General features: G+C 38.2%; 2 protein-coding genes across 8 annotated transcripts in view; one reads left to right on the top strand and one right to left on the bottom strand.

Annotated features, from left to right (window-relative positions):
• Positions 1-974: 974 nt before the first annotated feature.
• On the bottom strand, positions 975-7,222 carry LOC139983044 (prenylcysteine oxidase 1-like). Of its 4 annotated transcripts, none has more exons than XM_071996380.1 (6): positions 7,111-7,222; positions 6,320-6,547; positions 5,703-5,909; positions 4,666-4,843; positions 3,898-4,109; positions 975-3,363 (listed from the first exon to the last, which is right to left on the bottom strand). In XM_071996380.1, the coding sequence occupies exons 2-6, from the start codon at positions 6,453-6,455 to the stop codon at positions 2,573-2,575; spliced, it is 1,524 nt and encodes a 507-aa protein (XP_071852481.1). In that variant the 5' UTR covers positions 6,456-6,547; positions 7,111-7,222; the 3' UTR covers positions 975-2,572. The 4 variants fall into 4 exon arrangements, with proteins under 4 accessions (XP_071852481.1, XP_071852479.1, XP_071852478.1 ...); XM_071996378.1 differs by having other exon boundaries at positions 7,073-7,202; XM_071996377.1 differs by having other exon boundaries at positions 6,785-7,174.
• A 3,184-nt stretch (positions 7,223-10,406) lies between these two features.
• Positions 10,407-13,334, top strand: part of LOC139981980 (rho GTPase-activating protein 35-like) — a 74,405-nt gene continuing 71,477 nt past the window's right edge. For 2 of the 4 annotated variants that reach the window (XM_071994447.1, XM_071994439.1), the window contains exon 1: positions 10,407-10,766. The gene's annotated coding sequence lies outside the window, so the exon portion shown is untranslated. Of the gene's footprint in view, positions 10,830-10,864; positions 11,064-13,334 lie in introns of those variants that run through there. The other 2 variants (XM_071994442.1, XM_071994441.1) reach the window with 2 other exon arrangements.

The raw sequence follows: 13,334 nt of genomic DNA, 5'->3' as shown, positions 1-13,334 counted from the left end.
TCAGTTTCAACTGCCACTTACCCATCACCACACCAACCACCTGTTCCTCCCCACCCACCCCCCCCCCACTACCTCCCCTTTTAAAATGTAATCCTGAATGACTCATGGAAACATTAAATAGTTACTTGATTACTTCTTGTTTCATTAGGCCTGTGATGACTAACTCTGACATCTATATCAAAGTGTCTTCTTAGCCGATTAATTGAATGCACCTTCCAGTTGCGATCGTTTTTGATCACCTAAAAACAATCCTCTCCAGACCTACTCTCTCTTCCAGCATTCAGAATCTATGTCGGCCCTTTCTTTTCTTACCTGGTTTTACCCTTTTCTTTGCAATTTCTTCTGCCACATTTTCCTTACTTGACTGTTCTTCTGTCACACTTACCCTGATCAACCTTGGGACTCTGGAGTCCTGTCTTTTTTGTTCTTCTTTAACCTGGGTTGTTCAACTCTTTCAGGATTTCATCACATAGATTTCTCTCTTACTGCTAAATGTCGATAAAAATTTAAAGAATGGTTCTTGTTCAGAATTGATGCGAACAACCTTGTCAAAGAATCTCAGTACGAAAGATAATCACCAATGCAAGAAAACCATATGTAAAGTTCAGTGAAAAAACATGTTGGTTAACTTCTAAATGGTAGACCTCAATGGTAGATAGAGGGTTTTGAAAAAGGAGAGGGTCTGGTTGTTGGGGAAGGTGGGGGGGGGGGATCTGGGTCCTCCTTGAGATTAAAGAGGAAACTTTAAAAGTGAAATTAGGTCTAGAATGAAGTCAATTGGCAAGGTTGTGCTACTAAATGCTTATAAATTTTTTGTGTGGGGTGTAGAAAAGGGGGCAAACATCTACCCGTCTCTCTTGATCCAGTTAGGTAGATGGAAAAGTGATCGTGTAAGGTTGATGACAGGTGAGAGAAGTGCAAAGTTCTTTCATGAGGTTAAATATTGACAAAGAAGACCAATGGAAATTAAAGACCATGTTTACTTTCCTATGATTATTTATTTAAGAAAATAACAAAATTGTTAATATTGCAGATATCATTTTTTGAATGCCATTAAACATAAAACTGATTATTAGAAATGTAACATAATCTACAAACCTAACAAAAACATGGCTACCAAGAGGATAACAAGGCCATGGCAAACTGTGACTTGCTTTTCCCAGTTAACCCTTTCCCCATTCCATCCTGGAAACCCCTCCCATATTACTCCCTGCAAACCTCACTCGCATCCAATCCCTCCCTACAAACCCCTTCCCATCTCCACATACTGTCTAAGAAATCATTTGTTTACTGAAGACATCTTTTTCTAACTCTGTTATACTCCTTTAATTCTCTTACAAGAATGTTGGCAATTCATCAGGATTGAAGTTTTTCCCTAGTAAAAATTTTTCCCACTATATTATAAAGATGAATTTCAAGAAACTATATAAGCATGTTATACATTACAATTAAACTTTTGAAGACTGACAACAAGGTTTTGAATCACAGATGCTCTTTCCTGGGTAGCTTACACAAAGGTTGAGCTTACATGGAAAGTTCTCACCTTCACCTCATGATTGGTTCATTGAAGCGAGTCACTCATTAAATTTAGAGATAATATTGTTTAGCGGGTGTGCTTAATTCCACTAATGATAACCCAGTAAATAGAGTCGAATAATACCCAACCTCCGATTCGCTGTTTTGTTTTCCTTCAAAACCTTTCATCCAATAAACTATCTCAAAAAATGAACGCATCTTGATAAGAATTACACTTTATAACTTGGTACATTGTTATATTCAAAACCTCTTTATTATGGTTATAGCACCACCCTATCCAATTAAAAATCAAAGTTGTAGAATAAAGCAAGTTTGTCAGTGTAGAACTAGCCGAAATAAATGTTTGCTTCGAATTCACTTTTATAGTTCAAAAAGAAAAATCTTCACCGATCAATGTCTCCTAAAGAGCACATTGGTAATTGAATGCTAACTTCACGAGGATGCTTATACCATGTTGATTTTTCCTCAGTCAAAACAAACTTACCCTAATGCTATTAATTTGTCAAATTTAGAGGGATCTTGACATGCCTAATTTTAGAAAGACACTAATTGCAGTTCCTATCCAATTACATCTCTTGCCTACTTTCTCTGAAGCAACTCTTTGACCCTCTATAATTCATCTTTTGCAATTCCGGTCCTACCATTTTCTTCGGTGAGACCATTCGACCCTCTATAATTCATCTTTTGCAATTCCTGTCCTACCCTTTTCTTCCCTGAGATCATTGGGCCCTCTATAATTCATCTTTTGCAATTCCGGTCCTACCATTTTCTTCGGTGAGACCATTCGACCCTCTATAATTCATCTTTTGCAATTCCGGTCCTACCATTTTCTTCGGTGAGACCATTCGACCCTCTATAATTCATCTTTTGCAATTCCGGTCCTACCATTTTCTTCCGTGGGACCATTCGACCCTCTATAATTCATCTTTTGCAATTCCGGTCCTACCATTTTCTTCCCTGAGACCATTCGACCCTCTATAATTCATCTTTTGCAATTCCGGTCCTACCATTTTCTTCTGTGAGACCATTCGGCCCTCTATAGTTCATCTTTTGCAATTCCGGTCCTACCATTTTCTTCAGTGAGACCATTCCAGTACTGCTTGGCAAGAAGAGCCACATTCTTTCCTCCGATAACTGACATCTCCATCGCGCTGGCTGCCCACTCTATCGGTGAGACATGAAATATCCCATCATGCAACTGAAAGGACGCCACCTTATCAATATCTACATCCTTGTAATAGGGGTAAGCTAGCCAATCCTCCGACCGCTCTTCGCTGCGAGATGAAAACAAAGCATCCAACTGTGATCCGCTCACTTTCTCGGTAGAGAAGATTTTATATACAAATTTGTCTTTGTCGACATCGCCCTCTATGGTGACGGGGAAATTTTTAGCGACACTTCTTATCCCGAGAGGAATGTCTTGGGTTGTGATCACACTATCGGGCAATCCTTCTTCCTTCGTTCTACCGAAAGCTTTGGGGTTTAAGGTACCATCGATAAAAGTTGCGACCGTGCTGCAGTATTCACCGGGAAACGGTCCAATAGGAGATGGAAAGTCGACGAATTCTATCTCACTAATGCCTGGAACTAAAGGTGTTGCTATGACGACCATGTCATATCGGTCTGTTTCAGATCTGTTTCCATCGGTGTGAGTGACCATGAACGATGGCTTCGTAACATTGTCACTGTTTTGACCCAGAGCGACTCTGACCACTGAACTGCTTCGTCGTGTTGCTTTGGATTGAGTCAGGAAGTTCTCGGGTAGAAGCATGTTGCCGCCCTCTACTGCCCACAACCCCGACTGAACTCCTGCCAAGGACACAGAAGCTGCAGAGAAGGTAGCAAACATTAAAAAGAAAAATTCGAATTATACAATTCGAATTATTGCAAATCAAATTAGGTAGTTAGTAGTTACAAAACCATAATTTAAAACCTCTCACAAAAAGCAACGCAAATGCATTTCATAGCTTCTCTTATTAACAAATAAATCAACTTAATATAAACTTTATCAGTTGGAACTTTTTTTTTCTTTCCATATTACGCAATTTTTTTAAATTTATAATATGTTTTAGGAGAGTATTATTTTCAGCTTGCTGTCAATAGCTTAGCAAACTTAATTTATGGATTTTGTTTATGCTTACATATTATATGCCCAGATGTATAGCTGACTGAAACCTGCAGGAGAGTCACTTGGGAAACTTTCAACAGTTTATGCCATTCTTCAGTTTTGGGCTCAATATTGATCACCTTGAAATTGCTTGGCACATATTCCTCCTCCCATTACCCCCCCCCCCCCCCAACCATCCCCAACCCTATCATATTTCCTTCCACAGCCCTTTTCCCTCTCACAGCCATTTGTACCTGCAAATCCTTCCATGTCGGGATCCTGACCGTAGTTGACCCTGGTCGCCAAGGAAACAACCTCTGATATGAACTTTTCTGAAAACTTCATTTCCCTGAGCATCTGATCGGCTGGCAGCATTGTCCATTTCACAAAGTCATCGCCCCCCATGGCATGCATCATATCCCTTAATGTTAGGAAAGACTGACCTTCATCTTGCAGCTTGTAAATACTTGGAAGACAGAGGAATAGGTTTAATGACAAAGCAGTGATGGTAGTACATATATACACACATTTATATATATATATATATATATATGTATGTATGTACATATATATAGATAGATATACTGTTAACTATTTTAATATTCTCCATGTCCTTTGCAATTATTTTTCTTTAATTCTGATCCTTTATAATCTGTCTCTCATTAAGATCCTTGAAGGATCATAACAAAATGGCATTATGCCAACTTTGATATTCACAACCGCAACTTTCTAACCCAGAGTTTGTCAGTCTAATAAACAACAATCATACCCACTTTGATATACACAAATGGATTTATGCAAAAGTTATACCAGGCTCTCTCTGTCTAATAGATGACATTGTGCACTCTGGAAATTAATTCACCACATCCCTCAATATTCTAATCCTGACTTCTTAGTTGGAAACATCCTGCTTTATTTTTAATAGGTTAATTCAACACCCTCCCTCCCCCTCCCCTCCCCCTTTCAGCATCATACTTCAACTATGACTTAATGGTTTATAAACTTTCTGATGTTGGACTCACTTGTCAAATTTATTCAACATACTGTTGACTTCTCGTCTCAGACCCCATAGATCCATGAATCCATACTGTAGTATCATCTTTAATACCGTGATAATCCCCCACTGACTCTCCTCAAAGACAAACTCTCTACCGTTATAAGCTCCCATCAATGAACTTATCTTCTTTCTATGTTTCAGACCTGTGAAGCAAAAAATTTACATACAATATTAGGGGTTTTGATGAGGGGGGGGGGGGGGTGGTTGTATTCAGGTTGATACATGAAAGGAAATATGTTCAACAGTAGTAGAGAAAGGAGAAGAAATCATGAGCTGCAGTAGGCTAGGCCAGCCTGGGATAGGCTAAAAGCCTTCACAGGTCAAAGGTATTGCTGTACCCCCCACCCGCTCAACCTCCCCAAGAGCTTTAAAATGAAATGAAAATATTTTCTCACTTTCAAACTTTTATGCGACTTAATGCGACAACATTCTTCAACCAAAAGACACTTTTTGTGAGCACATTAGTAAACAAAGATTCCATATTTTGAATGGCAGGCAGTGACCTGAGTTGTAACCTGTTTCAGTACGTTCGGCCAGCCTGGGGTAAGCTAAAAGCCTTTACAGTTCATAGGTATTACTGTACCCCCCCCCCCACATCCGCCACACCACCTCCCCAACAGGGAGAAAGTCAAATAATAATTACTCACTTTCAAACTTTAAAAAGCATTTATCTGCCACCCTTCTCTCTTAGACATTTAATTGTCCAATTGAAGCTTACAATATCTATTTGGAGAGTCTGGACCTCCAGAACAGTACTGCTTAAACAATTTCATCAATGTATAGCAAACTTTGGAGGGCAAGACTGATAACCCTTACACTGTGAAGTCACAGACTGTCTCAAAATTTTCACAATATTTAACGGAACAAATTTTCAATGTAGTTCAACTGTTGGAACCACAATGCTATTCAAAGGCAGCCGGTGGTACAGGCCTACAATAGCACCGATCAGCCTATGTATATATTGCTCAAATTCTTATGACCTTTGACCTTTCAAAAACTTACCAAACTTTGCAGCATGCTGAACCAAGTACTTGTTTCTTGGATGGATGATTGACGCTCCAGATTCGTAGTCCCTGCCAGCGATGTGGATGCTCTTGATCCGACCGCCAATCTCTCCTCTCTCGTAGACGTCGATCTCCGCTCCATCGCGGAATAGTTCCTGCAAGAAATATGCACAGGAGGTTCCCCCTATACCGCCCCCTATAACAGCTGATCAGACGAACAAAAGAAAAACAGATTTAAGATAGATTCACAACCATACTGTGTGAATTTAGCACATTGTACCGGTACATTTAGTAATGCAAAAGTAAATGTTTAATTGTTTATACAAGTGTAAAGATATAAGACTAGCTAAATGTTAATGAGTATTGAACGTTAACTATCTGAAACCATTTAAGTGGTAACCACCACTGAGGCAGAGCTTGATAAAAGACTGCAATTGCTTAAACTATGTTATAATTTATACAAGTACAAAAATAAAATATATTTTATTTTACTTTACTTTACACTGATCAAATTTATATTCCTTTTGTGATTTGCTTGTACATAGTGTAATCTGGCTGACTTTTCTAACATGATTTAAATAGTTATTAAGCTTGGCTAACATACAGTAGGCCTACCTATCTTTGGAATTCCAGTTTGAATTTCTGAGCCAGCTTTATCTGTTTCTTGGGATTTCACAGTTCTGCTCAAGAAAAACGCTGATGTTGAGAGGAGAGTTAAAGACACGAAGGACTTCAACTTGTGGAAAACCATTTTTGATGCAGAAGAATTGTCCAGTTGGGATATTGTGGATGATCAATGCTTACACATCAAAGGAATCTTCAGAGATCGACCTGACATCAAATCTGAAAGGAAAAACATGTTCAAAAAAATTACACTCATAGTTTAAAGGCATTACTGTCTGCATTTTGTAGCGACAAGCAGAAAACTTCACTTACATGCAATGGAAAGTTAACTTTTAACTGGCACGCGGTTTGGCGAGTCTTCAATGCCTTTAATCTTACTTCTTATGCCTTTGGACTCAAGGTTACGATAGGCTATTCTAACATGCAGTTTATGCATTCAATTACAATTAGACTTACTGTTATACCATATAGATACCAAAAACCGTTTTTAGCAACAAGGAACTACCGGCCGACGCCGCAATATTAGGTTGCACTCAGGGTATATCAATAACGAAGTGAGATGCCTGTGAAAACACCTTCGATCATAACATTAACAAAGATGACGTTTGGATTGGTTGAGCGATACTTTCGTTTCACGGGGCCAAGGTCGATGCTTGCTGAACTTTTGAAAGTATTCGAACGTCAAGCTTGACTGGCTTACTATATTGTTACAAAATTGACGATTGGAAGACGTGAAAGCGATACCTTGACCTCAAAAAAAAAAACGTTGCCCGTTTAATTACTAGGAACAAGAGAGTCTGTACATATCCAGTTGTTATTTTGTTTATTTGCGTACAACAGGGTGCAGAGTAAAGTTACATCCAAGCTGCGTCTACGCTCCACTCAATTAGATGTGAAACTCAATTATTATGTTCCATCGTCCGATTTCGCCGTCGGTGGAAAGCACCCTTTGCATTACACCTATACTACTTGTAAAATATTTCCCAGAGAATGAAATAAGAAAGAATATGCAGAGCAGTCCAGTGCACTGCTCTTTGAAAACGAACTATCTCAAGATGTATAAAAATCATTCTACGAGCCTAGCAAGTTGAAGTTTCAATGGATATATGCACTTGAGGGAAAATTGTTTTGTCATTTCTTTAAGATAAGTTAGTTATTGGAGGAGGGGGAGGATTAGGTGAGCAAGCTTTCGCCCGACAAAGCTCTGTTCGCCCGACGAAATGTTTCAAACCTTAACTCCTAGCTAAAGCGTCATATGGCCTGCTGACACTGAACGTTATGCGTGGACGATTGAACAATCTAATCATCTATTCTTTACTTTCATAATCCGTCGAAGTTTGAGATAAATGTCGAAATTTCTGAGATATAACATGAACATTTCGAGATAAAATGGAGGTGGAGGGATTCGAGGAACGAAGTCGAAACTACGAGATAAAAAAATCGAAAATTAATGCTAAAAGATCACTTTTTTTTCAAGATTGAACGTGACAATTCCTAGACAAAATGTCAGAACTTTACGGTAACAATGAAACGTCACATTTTTGAGATCAAATATCGAAGTTAATGATAAAGCCCATCGCCTCCCAACACGGTCCCCAACACGGTCCCCAACATGAAGCCCTTCAGTATCTTATACTTTAGAAAAAGAAAACCAGGCAATCAAACTTTAAGCTTCCCAGATGGGCATAATTAATCTATATTTTATCTTATTTTTTCTCGAAAATCTTGACGTAACACATTAAAATTCGTGCAGTTTACAAAAGCAGAAATTTTGATAAAAAGTGATCGGAATTTTCATATCCTACCTGGGCCACGGTAACATGTACAAAACTGAAATGCTTTTGGTGAAGATCTGCACACTCTGTCGGTTCCCCGACATTATTGTTTTAACAGCTTCCCTACATCCATGTCTTTTCAAGGTAAGTTCATTCCAATTTTTTACTCTTTGTATACTGAAAGTGATATCAGATATACACTTTACCTATTTTTAAATTCCCCTTTTTATTAACATTGAATTCATCTTAATATAAACATACTCGAGCGAGGTAATCGTTATTCACAACACAGCGGGTGAAAATTGGAACCGTACGGCAATACAAGGCCAAAACTCGGAATGAGAAAAAAAAAAAATTAAGCCACACGTATAAACATTTTTTTATGACATCTATATCAAATCAGACGTACTTGATTCTCTTTCTGAACAGAGTGTGACAACTTCAACCAGGTATATCTGGAAATGGCATGGCGATATTTAGATTTCATCCTTCGCAGACGAAACATAACTTCATTCCTGATTCCCAATTGTTGGTATTTATTCCTTATTTGTTGCTGTTAGAGGCAATGCATGAAAAATGAACAATAAATCATTGTATGATATTCTTGTCTAGCGCCATCTATTTTAACCGTTGTACACAGTGCTACACATACGCTTCTGATTGTTCACACATCCGTACAGTATCCGGTTAACTACATATTGCTGAAAAGTTAGGTAATGATCTTGACTTGAATGAATTTTGTCCTGTTATATCTACCCCCCTGAATCCATCTATGCCTCCTCTTCATTCTCACAGGCACCCCTAAACTAATTTCAGTAATGTACAGTCTGACAGATGTTGTCAATTACCTTGGAAGTATAACTCGGGAACAAGATTGCTTGATCTGGGAAAATATAATCTTCTTTTGCATAAAACCATTTAAAAAAAACCCCTTTTTTTCAGTGCAAATTTAATTTACAAGATATAAAGGCCTATATATGATTTAAAATGTAGATAGTTCGAACTTCAAAATATACTTTTGAAGTGGCGTAGACAGGTTTGATGTTGAAGGACCTCGAGAATGGGTCAGTATGATATGCGCCATGATGGCTTTGTGGAAGGGGAAGGCTCAGTGTAAGGAAAGCTATACTGACATATATCATGTAGTTGTTCTTCATTGATAGGAGGAGGAGGGGGGGGGGGGGTGGCATCATACTAGGGTATGAAATTAATACCGAGTAGTTCAAGGCAAGTTTTTTTTAGGGAAATATACTTCATAAGATTCGGCTCAAGTTTCCCGAAGTGGAATTCAAGTTGATGAACACAGGAATCGGTTTTATTTGAAACAAAAACAGAAAGAAAAAAAGTTGTTGGCGAATATATATTATGAAAATGTGTTTTGAGTACATCGACAGATTATATGGATAACGGCTCACTGATTAATTGGCATAGTTTACAAACACACCCTCATCAGCCCCTCGACGATCCCCGACCCTCACTCCGACAGCAAGTCGAGGATTGTATCCGGTATATCTAATATAGGAGTACGGACTTCAAGACACAAAGAAAGTATTAGTATTTTCTTGTTGTCCTCGACGCCTCAAATGCACGGGGTTGGGGGGTGGGGAAGAAAGATGGTTCAATCCGGTGGGCGGGGAGGGGGTGGCCTGATCAAGGATCGACACTGGGTATTTTAATTTGATTTGAGGTTACAGGACGTTCCATGACACATTAAAATTGCATTTTGCACTGTTGATATATTTTAATTTTCATTGAACTACTGTAAATAAATGTTTTTAACAAAACTTACAAAAGAACAATTTTTAGGGCACTGTTAACGTTTTCAGAAACGGGAAGGGTAGGGGATGAGGGGTTGGGGTGGGGGATCGAGGCTTGTTCAACTGGCCCCGTCGTTGCCGCACCGACCATGAACTTTGGGTAGGCTACTCTACAAAATGTACCGTACTTGACACCTTCAGTTGCTGCTGTCTCAGAAACAGTAGTGTAAAATAAAAGTTTATATTACTTAATTTTAAATCATAAATAAACTTCTCTGTGATTTTCTTTTTGACGGTCATGGTAATTCATGAATATTTAATGAACAATATATACAACTGCGGATCCTACAGCTAACGGATGCGACGCCAGTAAAGTGGAAATAGTACGTGAAACCTTTGGTTCCTTTTTTGTGGCTAGCAAACACACCCATGTCATACAGGAATGCGATCAAAATCCTATTCATAGGTCATGTGTACAATAGAATCATCACTTCTGACTAAGAAGGACGCACGTTGTTTGATCAATATGCTGAAAGGTAGATCTATATCTATGTAGGAAAGCATAATTTGGCGCGACACGGTAATGTTACTCTCAAACAAGTATATTACAGGGTTGTAACCTTAGTAACGCGTTCCAAATACTGTTCTTTGATTACTAAAAGAGTCATTTGCTTTTCAGTGCCGAGGCTGTCAAAGTACGTTGTTTCACTTAAACTACATTAAAAGTATCGTTTTGAAAGTTGGTTGGTTTGTAAGTTTTGTGCGTCATATTACATCACAGAATATCAACGCGTGTGCTAAATGAACAGATATTTACAACAGTCAACGGTACCGTATTCCGTATTACCGGATATATATTGACAACACCACCATGGATCAATACGGATGGCGTTACAGTTAGCGGTGGTAAGTCAACAATTTACATCAAGATTTCCAATCATTTCGCAACCTTTCGTTGTAAATATAAAGGTACTATATTTTTCGACAGTCTTCTTATCTAGTTGTTCTGTTCTTGTACTAGATTCTAATGAAATCTGAACAAAGGTCTGTGTATTTGTATGACGCGTCCGTTCCACCTTGCTCGATGCACAGTGAAACTTTTGAGTTGGAACCGAGTTTAGAACTAACTCAACTGGTACTAGGCTATGGGTACCTATTTTGCGATCATTTTGACAACGCCACTTGTATCACTGGCTAACCTAAGTAAGTGAGATCCTAAAGCTTATACCTAGGCTAATATCACAGACCGTGTTCTGTATAAAGCCTAGACCTATTGTTTATACAATTTCAAATTATACATATAGTAAACATTTTTTTTTGGAAACTGATGACTTAAAACCAGTAACACTAACAAGTAACAGTAAAGTTAGGCAAGGCCTACTCCAACTATTTTATTCATATTACTGGCCTAGGCCTAGTATAAATAGCCTACAGGCCTGCACTGATTCATTAGCCTAATTTGCCAGTGAAGTATGGCCAATGAAGGCCAAAGTTACATTGATTAGCTTAATAGGTCTAAAGAAATTGAAATAGAATAAATATGGGAATGGAAATGAATGACCACTTGTAAGGCCTACTGTAAGTTGTAATTATATATGCTAATGGCAGATAGCCTGTTACAAAATGAAAATGTGTTATTGAGAAACAAATAATTGTGACCTATAGTAACCTGTACTGTGATGTACAGTACTTCAGAAACAATGACTGCTTTTAAGTGTTTAGACATGTTTAATAACTTTCTATTATAGCAAAGAAGAACATATGCTACAGTAGGAAGCAAAAGGAAAAAGAAAGAGAGGGCTATTAATCATGTGCAGCTAAATTTTGAAAACATATTTTGTAGTTTTGTATTGATGTGTTACAGTGGCCATTGTGAAGTAAGCTGATGGATTAAAAACACTCAGACCATCAAAACATCTTGAATTATGTATTTTATTGACTAAAGCATTTGACTTTTGTACATGTATATATGTTGAAAGTGAACTCTTTAAAGTAAGTGCTCTTTGTTTCTTTCCTGTAGAATTTTTGTGCAATGTTCTTTTCCACCCAAACATTTCATATTAATCATCCATGTTAAAAAATTGAGGCCTATATTGGTACAGACTACAGTACAGTAACACCTCAATGGCATGTATCACTTTGTACAGATATTTGTGAGGGATTTAATTGCCTAATTTAACAGTCCTCATTGTCTCAAGATGGTTCAAGTGTTGAAATTTCTGTATCTGAGCAAAATAGTTCTGGAAATTCCGAGCAAGGTTTAACACCATTTTTCAGGATGTTTTTAATATACTGTTTACCTTATATAAAAGTGTAAACCCCAGGCACTGTACAAGGAGGGGTGACAGGTGTGGGGGCACTTTGGTATGCGGAGGATCGCTGAAGACCAAACTCTCATCAGGACATCATTAGCATCTTCCTAAAACATACACACAGGTGATAAGAGACAACATGATCTTTGGAGGCAGTACTTTCAACCTGTAATAAAACAAACTCTATGGCAGCAGGCCTCCAAAACCCTGGAAAACCTGCCTAATCCCTTCACTGAAATCTATTGCCCCCTACCAAACCAACAGAAAGAACTGGGACACAACTGCCTGGATTTCCTCAACCATACCACCCGTACAGAAGTGGCCCAGAACCCCTGCAATAACATTTAACTTGGTAAAGGGAACCCCCAGCCAAAATTCCCACCCTATCTAGAGCCCTAAAAGGCCGCTGTAGGTCTTGCTTAAACGTAAACAATTTGCAATACAGCAAAATAATTAATATAAAGTTTACTGGTTGACCAAACCGACACACACAAATTGTTTGAGTTGTTTCATCAAAACTGAAAATGCAAGTGTCACTCAATAGAGAACCTAGCCCAATCCCAGAAACGTCCCTGGCACGAACCCTAACAAAACATATGACGTAACAGAAATTCTAAGCAAAGTAACGACGGAAATAACAGGGAGCTACGTTTGTAAACACAACACAATATGAGGGCGCTACAGAAGGTCATTTAAAAGTGAAAGTATGTGAGGTCCTTTTGGCAACCTGCTACTTAATGTCAGGCAAGTTTACATTGTACAGTAAGTGTGTATGGATTTTTGTCATTTTGTTTCGTTTTGCATGTTCGGTTTTTAGGGAAGTTGAAGTGTTTAGTTGACTAAAACAGAATATTTTCAAGGATTTCATGAGCTCTTAAAAGAAGAATATAACTTTGCTAGTTTGTCATTACTCATTTGTTATCTGCAAGTGGTTTTCTGTACATGTGAATCCCAAGGGTTAGGAAACCAATGGAAGTTGAATTTGAAATCCTATTCGAGTGTTCATGACGGTTCAACGCAGACTTCAATACCAAGTATTCTGGTTTTGATACAGTAAGTGTACAGGGAGTTACTAGGTACAGTAGGTGGCATTGTGCAGTAATTGTTACAAATTGTTGTAGTTGTTGCAAAATTACATGTTTACTACTGTACATGAGTTAAT

Source organism: Apostichopus japonicus, chromosome 16 (assembly GCF_037975245.1).
Source record: "Apostichopus japonicus isolate 1M-3 chromosome 16, ASM3797524v1, whole genome shotgun sequence".
Lineage (NCBI taxonomy): Eukaryota > Metazoa > Echinodermata > Holothuroidea > Aspidochirotida > Stichopodidae > Apostichopus > Apostichopus japonicus.
The sequence above is the reverse complement of the archived record's forward strand: the minus strand, read 5'-3'. Positions and strand labels throughout refer to the sequence as shown.

Excerpts from the sequence above, each read along its gene's own strand:
- LOC139983044 (XM_071996380.1), bottom strand. The coding sequence starts at position 6,455 with ATGGTTTTCCACAAGTTGAAGTCCTTCGTGTCTTTAACTCTCCTCTCA. Across the intron at positions 4,110-4,665 it reads ATGTTGAATAAATTTGACAA|TATTTACAAGCTGCAAGATG; the intron begins GTGAGTCCAACA and ends CTGTCTTCCAAG. Across the intron at positions 3,364-3,897 it reads CGACATGGAAGGATTTGCAG|CTTCTGTGTCCTTGGCAGGA; the intron begins GTACAAATGGCT and ends CCTTCTCTGCAG.